Consider the following 13,375-nt stretch of genomic DNA (forward strand, 5'->3'; position numbering starts at 1 on the left):
ACAAGAAATAGATAATATTTTAAAAATAATAAATAGTATTTTTTGTTATAATATTGTCATTTGAAAATATCACTAATTTATCGCAATATTTTCAAAATGTGGGTGATATTTGTGACATGCACACACACCAATTAAAAAAGAAAGCATAGTTGTTGGTGTTTTTCCTAAATCCGAACATGCATGTATTGTAGATGTGTTTATCATGGCTTGTTACTAGAAAATATGCTTTGATATCGAATTAATTCAACCAAAACATTTGATTTTTTATCACAAAGTTTTGCTGCAATATAGACTGTTAATTTTAATTGGATCTCTTTAGAAACCCATTTAAACATAAAAGATACCTAATTAATGCATGTTAAAACTTATATATACAACAACAACAACTACGCCTTCATCCCAAAACAATTGGGGTCGGCGATATGAACCAACAAAGAAAATCATTATGGGTCTTCCACATGAATCCTTCTCCTCCATTCATTTCTATCCAATGCCATGTCCTCGGTGAGGTTCAAAGCATTCATATCCTTTCTTATCACCTCCATCCATGTCTTCCTAGGCCTACCCCGACCTCTTTTAACTAATATATTTTCCCATTTCTCCATCCTTCTAACTGGAGCATCATTAGGCCTTCATCGAATATGTCCAAACCACCGTAAACGATTCTCTCTCATCTTATTTTCAATGGGTGCAACGCCTACCTTCTTACGTATCTTCTCGTTCCGAATCTTATCTTTTATTGTATTTCCACACATCCATCTCAGCATACGCATCTCAGCTACACTCATTTTTTGAATATGATGTCTCTTGGCAGCCCAACATTCCGTACTATATAGTAAAGCGGGCCTAATAGTCGTCCTATAAAACTTTCCCTTCAACCGCAATGGTATTCTACGATCGCACAACACTCCAGTTGCACTCTTCCATTTCATCCACCCAACCTTTATCCTATGATTTACATCTCCATCAATTTCTCCATACTTTTGAATGATAGATCCCAAATATTTGAAACAATCATCCACCGGTATTTCGTGCTCACCAAGCTTCACTACACTCCCATCACTACTTCGTTGCTTACTAAATCGACATTCCATGTATTCTGTCTTACTCTTACTCAACTTAAAACCTCTTGCTTCCAATGTCTGTCTCCATAATTCTAACTTAGCATTAACCCCAGCTCTAGACTCATCAATCAAAACAATATCATCAGCAAACAACATACACCACGACACATTTTCTTGAATTGATCTCGTAAGCTCATCCATCACTATAGCAAATAGGAAAGGGCTTAAAGCAGATCCTTGATGTAACCCAACCGTTATAGGAAAATTGGTTGTCACCCCTCCACAAGTGTGGACATTGGTTACTACTCCATACATATCTTTAATTATACTAATGTACTTGAGAGAAACACCTTTCTTCATCATTGTCCACCAGAGAACGTCCCTAGGTACTCTATCGTAAGCCTTCTCCAAATCAATAAAAACCATATGCAAATCTTTGTTCCTCTCTTTATTTCTCTCAATAAGTTGTCTAAGAAGATGTATAGCTTCCATAGTTGATCTTCCAGGCATAAAACCAAATTGATTCTCCGATATCATGACAATCTTCCTCAACCTAGACTCAATCACCCTCTCCCAAAGTTTCATAGTATGACTCATGAGTTTTATACCACGATAGTTTATGCAATCTTGTATATCACCCTTATTCTTATATAGAGGCACCAAAGTACTCTTCCTCCACTCAGGCATCTTATTTGTCCGCCAAATCTTGTTAAAAAGATTTGTCAACCATTCTAAACCTTTCTCTCCCAAGCATTTCCAAGCCTCGATAGGTATACCATCTGGGCCAACTGCCCTTCTTGATTTCATTTTCTTCAAAGCCTCTGCAATTTCTTTCTTTTGAATCTTGCGCATGAAGTCACGATACATCTCATGAAAAGGAATTGAAAAGTCTCCAAGATCCTGAGCATGACTTTCATTAAATAGCTTATCAAAATAATCTTTCCATCTCTCCTTAATCTTCTCATCTTTGACTAAAACCCTTTGCGTTTCATCTTTGATACATCTAACCATACTCAAATCCCTCGATTTCCTATCTCTCATCTTTGCAAGCCTATAAATATCCTTCTCACCCTCTTTGGTATCCAACTTGTCATAAACCTCCTTATATACCTTATCCCTCGCGTTCCGAACTACTTTTTTAGCTTCCTTCTTTGCTATCATATACTTCTCCAAATTCTCATTATCACGATTTTTACTTAGATTTCTATAACACTCTCTTTTAACCTTAATAGCTAATATGACATCCTCGTTCCACCACGATGTATCCTTACCTAGCGGTGCACCGCCTTTAGACTCATCCAATACCTCCTTAGCCACCTTTCTCATGCCACCCGCTATCTTATTCCACATAGATTCTGAATCCTCCTCGAGACACCAATCAACTTCCTTAACTACCCGCTCTACAAACATTCCTTGTTTAGCTTCTTTCAGTGCCCACCACTTAATTCTAGGATCTATCATATGTCTATCCCTTTTGCGGTATTGTCTAATTCTAAGATCTAAAATTAAGACTCTATGTTGTGTAGCTACACTTTCTCCCGGTATAACCTTACAATCGATGCAACAACCCCTATCTCTCTTTCTAAGTAGGAAAAAATCTATCTGACTCGTATTAACCCCACTTTTAAATGTTACTAGGTGAGACTCCCTCTTCCTAAACCAAGTGTTTGCTAAGATCATATCATAGGACAAACCAAAATCTAAAATCCTTTCTCCACTTTCGTTTCTTTCTCCTATACCATAGCCTCCATGGATACTCTCAAATCCATCCCTACTAATGCCTACATGCCCATTAAGGTCACCGCCGATGAAAAGCCTTTCTCCATAAGATATCCCTTGTACTACTCTATCTAAATCTTCCCAAAATTGACGCTTAATGGAATCATCTAAACCTACTTGAGGTGCATAAACACTAATAATATTAATAATATTCGTACCTAATACTAATTTAATAAGTAAAATCCTATCACCCTTCCTACGGACCTCAACTACATTATCTATAAACTCACGACTCATAACAATCCCTACTCCATTCCTATTCCTATTTATTCCTGTATACCAAATCTTATATCCCCAAGGTTCTATCACTTTTGCTTTCTCACCTACCAATTTGGTCTCTTGTAGACATAAAATATCAATCTTTCTCCTACACATAACATCTACTAACTCTACCAACTTATCAGTTAAAGATCCTATGTTCCAAGTGGCTAACCTAATTTTATGGTCTTGGACTAACTTCTTTACCCCCACCCGTCCAACAAAGTGAGGGAACCCTTGCCTATTTGACACCACACCCAGGCGACGTCGCTTCCGGGCGACGACCTAGCAACCCTTGCCCATTTATCACTGCCTTCGGGCCTATAGAGTACAGCGCGTCGCTCAGTAGGGAACGCCCCAACGAAATTCTCATATTGGTTCATATTCATAGGGTATGACTAAGTTTTTATGTTGGCTGTCACAAGCCTACCGCAACCGTCCTCCTTTATCCGGGCTTGGGACCGACAGTGTATAACTAAACAGTTATACACAGGCGGAGTTAAAACTTATATATATATATATATATATATATATATATATGTATATATATATTTTCCCTCCCGCACCCCCAAACCCAAGTTTTTTTAAAGTGCCACACCCGCACCCATCTTATTTGGGTTCAAATTATTTCAGTTCAAACATCAACTGAGCTTTGTTGGATCCTATTTAAATTAACATAGTATATCTATGGAGTTTCAAAATTATGTGGATCCACATGGTGCAATTATGTCTATGAGTTGGTTCTGGTTCAACTCATCGTTCATGGTGGTTTGGATTGAACCTAAAAATCCATGCTAGTTTTTAGACCTATTTATTGAATTACTTGCTGTGTTTTTAATGGTAACACAATTTAAACAAAAAAACATACATAAATAGGAAAACTAAGCACCTTCTCCCTTACCTCAATTTTCAAATTTAGGAGCTAGAACTAGAAGTTGTTAACTTGTATGATCTATATATACATTAGGTGTATATGTATTGGTACACATATATCTACATATGTATGTACATTTATGTTTTGTATGCATAAGGTAATGCCCCTTAGGGGCATTTTTGTCTTTTCTATTTATGTAATAGGACCTGCCCATTAGGGGCAGTTTTGTAAAACACCTTTTTTTATTTTTCCTAGCTTTCTATTCTTTGTGACTAGCCTAGGGGCTAGCACCTCCTACCCTCTTGTATCTCTATAAATATGGGATCTCTCCCATTGTTTTCTTTATGCTTCTCTTAAACATTTATCAATAAAGATGTTTATTTTTATGTGTTCTTGCCCTTAAGTGGCTTGTGTTATTGATTTGTATTGGCCCATACGAGGCTTGTCTTACTTTTGCACATATTTGTAATTGTGTAAGCCCTTAGTGGCATCTATTTGTGACCCTTGTATTTCATTGAATGGTATAAGTGCCTTGAAGCTCTTTTGCAGTTTGTGTGGACATGGATTGCGTGGTGGTGGTTCGAGAAGATCGAGGGATAGTTGCTTTGAAAAGCTCACCATCAACATTGTTATCTTGTTCTTCTTCTTCTCTCTTTTCCATGGCCGACAAAGAGATTGTAATAGTGGTGTCCATCAAGTTCAATGGGAGCAACTACAACATGTAGGCCACCACGGTGAAGATGATTTTGGTTGGAAAAGACTTGTGGCAATATGTTGATGGCTCCACACCGGAACTCCAACCTATTCTCACAAAGTCTATTATGTGAGAAGATGGTTTGACAAAGGAAGAAACCTTTAAAGGGAGTGAGAGAGAAAAAGCTCTCTTGGACTACAAAACATCTCATAAAGAATGGGAGGTTGGCCATGCTAAGGTTTTCTTTTTCTTCATGGGAAGTCTGTGCAAAGAACCATGTGCTATCATTCTTGAATTCGAAAAAGCATATAAAGCATGGGTCTTTATTAAACAACCATATACTCAAAAGGATGCCACACACAAATGGGACTTGCGTGACCACATCCACAATTGTAAACAAGGGGATAAGACCATTATAGAGTATTATGGTACTCTCAAAAGACTTTAGTATCAAATGACCAAAATGAAGCCTATATGAGAAACACCCAATGTTGCTCAATTTTTCAATTCATGAAGGGTCTTAGACCCCATTATGAACAAGTACGGGTCACCAATATCCATCGCTAGAAAATTCCATCTCTACATGAAGTTTTAACTGAGGTATGTATGGAGGAGAAAATAATGAAGACTGTCTATATCCAAATTGATCAAAGATAATGTGTTGGCCGTCTCTAGACCCAATGCCAAAACAAATACTTACAAGCTTCCTCACTTCACCAAGCCCCATTTCAGGAGGCCACACAACAATGATGGGAAGAAGAATATTATTTGTCATAATTGTGGAGAATCAAGACACATCAAGCACTATTGTCCTAAATTCAAAAGAATGAGAAGAGGGTGGCAAAAGTAGATGCTTCTCAAGAGGACAAGAACGAAACTAAGATTTCAAATCTATTGAAACCATGACGTCCCAATTGGTGGAAGCTTTACAACTGCTTCAAGGCTCGTCATCTTCCATCATGGGTGTCGTGGTTTCCTTTTCGTCACCTCTTGGTAAGACTCTTGGCTCTTGGATTTCAGTGCCTTCTTTTATATGACTCCTAATGATTCTTTACTTTCCGATTGTCACTAATTCAAGTAAAGTAGACCTACCTAAAGGGAAAAGACCATAGGTTGTAGATTGTTTACAAAGTAAAAACTAAGAGTGATGGAACCTTAGAAATATATAAAGTTAGAATAGTAGCTAAAGGCTATTCACATGAGTATGGTGTATAGATTACGATGAAACCGTTACACCTGTGGCCAGGATGACCTTTGTTAAAACCCTCATAGTCGTAACTGTTGTTAAGGGTTGGTCCATTTATCAAATGGATGTAAAAAATGCATTTTTAAATGGTGAATTAAAAGATGAGGTCTACATGGACTCATTACCTGGATATGAGGTTCCATCTGGAAAAGTTTTTCATATGAGAAAAATATTGTATGGCTTGAAACATGCTCCTAAAGCCTGACATGATAGGTTCAGTTTTGTTATGATTAAACTTGGTTAAAAATCCCATTATATTGACACTGTCATGTTTGTTAAGAAGTCTGATGCAAGTATTATTTTTTTACTTCTCTACGTTGATGACATGATCATTACTGAATAAGACAATCAAGGAGTTAATTACATTAAAAGTATTCTTAAATAAATTTTTGAAATGACTGATCTAGGGTTTCTTAGATTCTTTTTAGGAATTGAGGTACCTTATTCCTCTCATGGTTATTTATTGACTCAATCCAAATTTGTTACTGAGATTATTGACAAGTGTGGAATTACTGATGAAAAGAGAGCAAATACTCTAGAAGTAATTAATGCCAAAATGAAAATAGATAATGGATCACCCTTGGAGGATCCCACTCCATTATGTCAGATGATTGGAGGACTCACCTATTTGACAATTACCTAACTAGGCATATCCCCTGCAGTGCATACTGCAAGCCGGTTCCAACACTCTTCCATTACTATGCACATGAGTGTTGTGATGAAAATTGTTAGATATTTACAAAATTTTGTTTTTAAGGGTCTCTTATCATCTTCATCCTCCTTAATCGAGTTAATTACATATTTTGTTGCAGATTAGGGATGAGATCCTAATGGCAAACACTCAACTACCAGTTTCTGTGTTTTTTTCAGTGACTTTGGTGTCTTGGAAGTGCAAAAAACAACAGAAAGTATTCTTGTCATCTACTAAAGCAGGATATCGTGTTATGGCTACCACAATATCAATAGTCATATGGTTGAGAAGGTTAAGGGGGGTTTACTTGCAGATACCCTCAAGATTATGTTGTGATAACATGAGTGCAATATACATAACTGACAATCTCACATTCCATGAAAGGATTAAACATATCGAAATAAATTGTCACTATGTGGATGAAGAATTTTTGAAGACTTTGTCTTATGTCACCTCAGAATATATGGTTTCTTCACCAAGACACTTTTGTTACCTCGGTTTCACTTTCTACGAGACGGACTTTCGGTGATCACACCATAAGTTTGAGGGAGAGTGATAACTTGTATGATATATATATATATATATATTAGGTGTATATGTACAGGTAAACATATATATATACATATGTATGGAGATTTGTGTTTTGTATGCATGTAATAGGTAATGCCCCTTAGGGGCATTTTTGTCTTTTTTTCCTATTTATGTAATAGGACCTGCCCATCAGGCGCAGTTTTGTAAAACACTTTTTTTTTTTAATTTTTTACTTTTTTTAGCTTTCTAGACTTCTAGTCATTGGGACTAGCCCAACTAGCCATTGGGCTAGTCCAATGGCTAGTCAAACTAGTTGGAATGGCTAGTTGGACTAGCCTCCAACCCTCTTGTATCTCTATAATTGTTTTCTTTATGCTTCTCTTAAGCATTTATCAATAAAGATATTTATTTTTATGTGTTCTTGATTTGTATGGGCCCATAAGAGGCTTGTACTTGTGCACATATTTGTAATTGTGTAAGCCCTTAGTGGCATCTATTTGTGTACCCTTGTATTTCATTGCAGAATTTACTTTGAAATAAGGTAATGAGATGATCTTGCTTGAGTTGCACATTCAGTGATTGTATAAAGAAGTCAAGACCCAAGAGTTGATTTATTGTCTTTTTCATTGTACTGCTTATATTCAGTTTGCTGTAGGAAAGTTTGCTAAGACTGTTATAGAAGCCTCCCTTCAGTTGCCTGTGACTTGTGGCACTTAAGTTTGCACTTGGGAATCATCTTGTCTTATTCTTCCTTTATTATCTTTTGTAAGGATACTACTCATATGAAGTTTCCCTGGCTCAAGGGGTGCTATGCAACTTGTTAGTCTTATTAGAGGACTCTGGACTGGGTACTGCAGGGACAAAAACACAACTGTTACTTAACACTTGTTCGAAATTTGATAAGACAGATGCCTTAGACTCAGACTTAAATAATGATTGTCATTTATGCATTACGCATACACGACTAAAATAATGTTGTCCAACAACAAATATATCTCTCCGGTATGCTTCATTATCACTGAAAGCTAAACATAATCTGTGAAAGTATTCAATTAATATTTTCTTACATTTGCTTCAGGTTGTTGGCTGCCTGGCTGGTAAAACTCCACAGATGATTAGTGCAGCTGTAAAGGGCTTGGCTCGCTTGGCATATGAATTCTCTGATCTTGTCACTGTAGTTTCGAACTTGCTCCCATCTGCATTCGTCCTGCTGCAGAGCAAGAATAGGGAAATAATAAAAGTATGTCCTTTCATATTGCATCACAAAATTTGTGCAATTTTAGAATATTTCAGTGTGCATCTATTACTTTCACCCTGCTTTTAGATGCAGTTCCAGTGCTTACATGTTATGTGCAGGCTGATTTAGGGCTGATGAAGGTGCTGGTGGCCAAATTGCAAGCCGAGGGTTTACAGGTGCACCTGAAAAGCATGGTGGAAGGGTTATTGCATTGGAAAGATGACACTAAGAACCATTTTAAGGCCAAGGTTTGTGCTTTATTTATTTTCCTGGGGATTGTGTAGCTTATTATCTTGCCAAGCATTGTAAGTAAAAGATAATACAAAAGGTAGCAAAATGGAACAAGAGGGTTAAACATGTATTTGTTATTCCAAGGTGTGTTTAGATAGGAGGGAAATTAATGGTAAAAGGGCATTCTTATTAATGAGGACGCTGCTAGAAATCTGGGGAAATGAGAACTGTAAGGTAAATGTGGGTCCTGCAATTTCCAAGAAATCTAATTGCCACCTATGTAGGTGGTTACTTTGGATGCATTGAAAAGCCCATGTTTGTCAGCTTTTGAGATATTAGAGGGGGATTCTGGCACCATTCTTTACTTTTTCCACGTTATGCAAACGGAGAAATGTGGACCACAAGAATTCTCGGCATCCATATGCAGTATGCACAAATGATGCACTTTTTGTTTCAAGAGAGCCACCACAAAAATATGTAAATGCTTTGAGTTGGTGCATGCCTCATGGTGCCTTGCACTTCATTAGCGCGCCTAGAGACATCAAAGGCCGCACCTTGCCTCGAGGCATGCCTTTTGTGCCTCGGGGCACGCTTTTGACAACACTGCTCTGTGTTATTGACAGCTGGTTTTCTTATTTTTTGTTTTAGCAAACGTAGCAATTTTTTTTTATTTTCTTAGTTTTCTCAGATTTACTTTTTTTTTTACAATATTTCTAGAAGCTGTTTTGGGATATATTACTCAAGACTGTATTTGGTAGTCATGATCTACTGATGCTAATATTTTCTTTGATATATGACTTTGTTGTTATTTTTTGGTTCAGCTGAAGTATGAGGAAAGGTACTTCATTTGGTTATGATGTCTCGTGTCTTACTGTTGTGCTTCTCCCTGGAGTTTTAATTGAATAGTGAATTCTCATTAAGATTTGTAAACTGTAAATAAATAAATAGAACCTTTTTAATGGTCCAAATAAGTCTGTAAAAAATATCTCATAATGTACACCAACAACAACTACTCCTTCATCCCAAAACAATTGGGGTCGGCGATATGAACCAAAAAAGAAAATCATTCTGGGTCTTCCACATGAATCCTTCTCCTCCAATCATTTCTATCCAATGCCATGTCCTCGGTGAGGTTCAAAGCATTCATATCCTTTCCTATCATCTCCATCCAAATCTTCCTAGGCCTACCCTGACCTCTTTTAACTAATATATTTTCCCATTTCTCCATCCTTCTAACTGGAGCATCATTAGGCCTTCGCCGAATATGTCCAAACCACCGTAAACGATTCTCTCTCATCTTATTTTCAATGGGTGCAACGCCTACCTTCTTACGTAAACGATTCTCTCTCATATCTCATAATGTAGTTATTTGAAAATCTAAATTCGTCTTGAGTTTCTGCTGTGTAATATTTTTCTGTCGAAACCATGCACTAAGAAGGATGGAATCCTCTGTTTTTCTCATCTTAACCTTTTTCTTGGCTTAAGGTGCACATTTCTTTTCCTATTTCCAGGTTAAATTTCTGTTAGAAATGCTTGTGAAGAAATGTGGTATAGATGCTGTTAGAGCTGTGATGCCCGAAGAACATATGAAACTCCTTACCAATATTAGGAAGGTTAGACAATATGTTATCACTGTTCTGTTTTTTAAATGATCTTTCATCCCACATTCACTGAAAAATAACATTTTCTTCTGTTTAAGAACTTCTCAGACCAAAGAGCGTAGAGAACGAAGCTGCACCGCTAAATCAGAAGAGGAAAAGTCTCTTCATTCAAGAGCAAGCACAGCAAGGTTAGATTTTTTTTTAATGAGAATGCCTGCATGTGTCATTAACCACTTTCCAGTGAGGTTGGAAACTCGTCTATGATTTGTCTTGTGGTCATCAAGCTCCACTGTGACAACCTCATCTTGGATTTCGTGGATCTAAGCTTCAGTCAGTATTTAACTCTATGCTTCTACAGTATTGGGGCTAGTGGGCAGGGTGCCGACCCACTCCATGAATGGGCTGGTGCCGAGTCAAAGGGGCCTGGTTCATGCCTGCCTGGGTTTCAAAATACCGGCCGACCCTACTATTCATCCTCTGGTGCAGTTCTGGCAATCTCATGGACTATCCATTGATGACCACAGTTACTGATACCTCTAAGTCGGGATCTGTTTGCTTTTGAGTGCTTTGACGCACTAATTAGCAAATGTTTCAAAAACTAAAACTTAACCTTGGCTTTCATAACTTGTCACCTAGGTTTTTTTTGGGGTTATTAAAAAAAACATGGGCAACTGTTTTCATAATTCAAATTCATATCTATAAAATTTTATAATTCAAAAGCACACCTCATCTTTTTAGACATATTCAAATGCATACCCATGGTAACCAGTAACCACCCTTATTTTAACCACGTCTAACAATTAAAAATTTAAAAGCTTATTAGCTCACCCATTTTACTCCCATTAAATGTTTATTCTTTTACCCCTTTTACCCTCATGAAGTTCCCATCTAGAAAATGAAGTTTACGGGAGAAACTAGGAAATATATAAGGTAAAAGTTGACTTGATAATTGTAAGGGTAACATAAGCGAAACGAGGAACTGTGGTCAAAAGGAACTAACAATAGTCAATAGGTATCATTTTGGTTAACCACAAAAGAAATGTGGTACATTTTTGAATTATAAATTTTTTAGTATGAACTTGAATTATAAAAATAACTGGATATATTTCTGTAAATAACCATTATTTCTTATCAACATAATTTAAGTGTTCCTTTACTCTTCCTTGTTGCAAATGTGTTGATATAATATGCATGATCCTGACGGATGGGAACCATTTTTACTGATTTGGTCAAAATAAATATTCCAGGCTGAGCAGGTGGAGTCACACAAATATATTTTCTGATGTTGGAGATGGGGATAGTGATGGCCATGATGATGAGATCATGGAAGGAAAGACTGCTGCTAGCCGACGAAGCAGCAAGGCTGCCTCTGGGGCCACCTCAAAAGCTGCATCCTCAAGGTCAGTTAGCAATTGATAATGTTCTTGAAATTTACTTGATGTGCAAGTAAATTCTATGAAACTAGTCTTGATTGTTGGCCTCTCTCTCTCTCTCTCTCTCTCTTCAGGGTCAGTTGGCCATTCAGTGTGCTTGATATATGCATGGTGAGCAAATAAATCAGTCTTGATTGCTGATGACTATTTTCAAGTCTCTGCCCCCGTCCCCCTCATGGGATCAATATGGTTCAAGATAGAGTTGTTAGGCCGATGACTAGTTTGTGTTTTTCAACTCTTCTAACGGGTTGCGTGGTTGTTGGATTTTTTCGAAGCAAATGGAAGCATAAACGCGTCTAGTAGAACATGACTGGTTGTTTGCGTCATAGACTATTTATTAATTTTATTTTTTGACCTCATGATTAGTTTTAAGATGGTGTTAAAGAGTTACAGACTTTCTTGCTTTCTTTCAAGAAATTGTAGTTTTCATGATATTATTAGTAGTATTATGTTTTACGTTTCTATATTATTTGGATATCAATTTTGTAGGTCTAGCCGAGCACGTCTCTCAGGGAAGAGGTTGCCGCTGGATTCTCTTGACCGGTCTGAAAATGATGATCCTCTCAACCTCCTAGACCAACAGAAGACTACATCGGTTCTTCGATCTTTGAACAAAAAACGTAAATCAGAATCTTATGAAGAGCCAGAGTTCACTCCAGATGGGCGATTGAGGAAAAACCAAAGCAGCACAAGGAGCCTGAAACCGACTCCGATGATGAAATGGATTTTGGAAGCCAAAAGAGTGGACATTCAGTGAAATCGAAATATTCAGATCGGGGAAAACGGTGGAAGTCTAACTCCGGTTGGGCATACACTGGAAGCGAATATGCTAGCAGAAAAGCAACTGGAGATGTGAAGAAGAAAGATAAGCTGGAGCCTTACGCGTACTGGCCACTCGATCGGAAAATGCTCAATCATAGGGAAGAAAGGAAGGCTGCTGCGCGAAAGGGGCTTACCAGTGTAGCTAAGTTGACGAAGAAGCTCGAAGGGAAGAGAGTTACAAGCGCCCTTTCAGCTAAAGGTTCTAAGTTCAAGAAGCAGAAAGGCCAAAAAGTCAAGGCTGGAAAGAGAAGCAGATGATCCATGCTTTGAACCTAGAATAGATGGATTGTCTTGATATTGTTTAAGCTCACTTGTTCCCACCGGTTTTTCCCTTTGCCGGATCATAGCTTGTAGGTAGCAGCTGCTCATGAAAATTTGGTTATTTTATGTAATTATTTATTTTTTCGGTGTAAATTTTGAGGTTTTATTTTTCATCTGAATGTCATTTTGTGGATTTCAAGGCGTATGTTGGTTTCGATCCTGCTATCTGCTCAATGGCCTTCATCCCTCCATCCCATCACTTTTTCCTTTTTTCAGTGATGTTCAAACATGAGATTCTATTCCTACTCTCCCTTTTGTTTTCTGTTTTCTCCACTTGATAGTCAAGCTGGGGCGTGTTTCCATGAGATTCAAACCTGAGATCCTTGTAAAGAATCTTGAAAATATTGTAATTTTATCATGGTGTTTCAAAGGCTTGTATTGAAAAATTGTCGTGTTATATCTTCAAAATAGTGCAATTGCAAAGGTAAGCATGTCTGGATTGGATTTAATCGGATCTGAAGTTAATCCGAATCCGGAAATTTCCAGTAACGTAAGTATGAATTATGCGTGGATCTTATTTTAAGATCCAAATCATAATAATGTGTTGGATTTGGATTGGATACTTTGGAAGCGAGACTCTTTGTTTACCTGAG

The 13,375-nt window shown here is 37.4% G+C and overlaps 1 protein-coding gene across 2 annotated transcripts in view; it reads left to right on the forward strand.

The window, feature by feature from the left end:
* LOC149831379 (uncharacterized) overlaps positions 1-12,927 on the forward strand; it is a 35,500-nt gene extending 22,573 nt beyond the window's left edge. The window contains exons 14-19 of one of the 2 annotated variants that reach the window (XM_090013853.1): positions 8,216-8,377; positions 8,494-8,622; positions 10,117-10,218; positions 10,315-10,394; positions 11,454-11,606; positions 12,129-12,927. In XM_090013853.1, coding sequence (XP_089869979.1) covers positions 8,216-8,377; positions 8,494-8,622; positions 10,117-10,218; positions 10,315-10,394; positions 11,454-11,606; positions 12,129-12,396 — 894 coding nt within the window. In that variant the 3' untranslated portion in view covers positions 12,397-12,927. Of the gene's footprint in view, positions 1-8,215; positions 8,378-8,493; positions 8,623-10,116; positions 10,219-10,314; positions 10,395-11,453; positions 11,607-11,713; positions 11,819-12,128 lie in introns of those variants that run through there. The other variant, XM_090013856.1, reaches the window with a different exon arrangement.
* The last annotated feature ends 448 nt before the right edge of the window (positions 12,928-13,375 follow it).

This window comes from Nuphar pumila, chromosome 7 (assembly GCF_984573655.1).
Source record: "Nuphar pumila chromosome 7, dmNupPumi1.hap1.1, whole genome shotgun sequence".
Taxonomy (NCBI): Eukaryota; Viridiplantae; Streptophyta; class Magnoliopsida; order Nymphaeales; family Nymphaeaceae; genus Nuphar; species Nuphar pumila.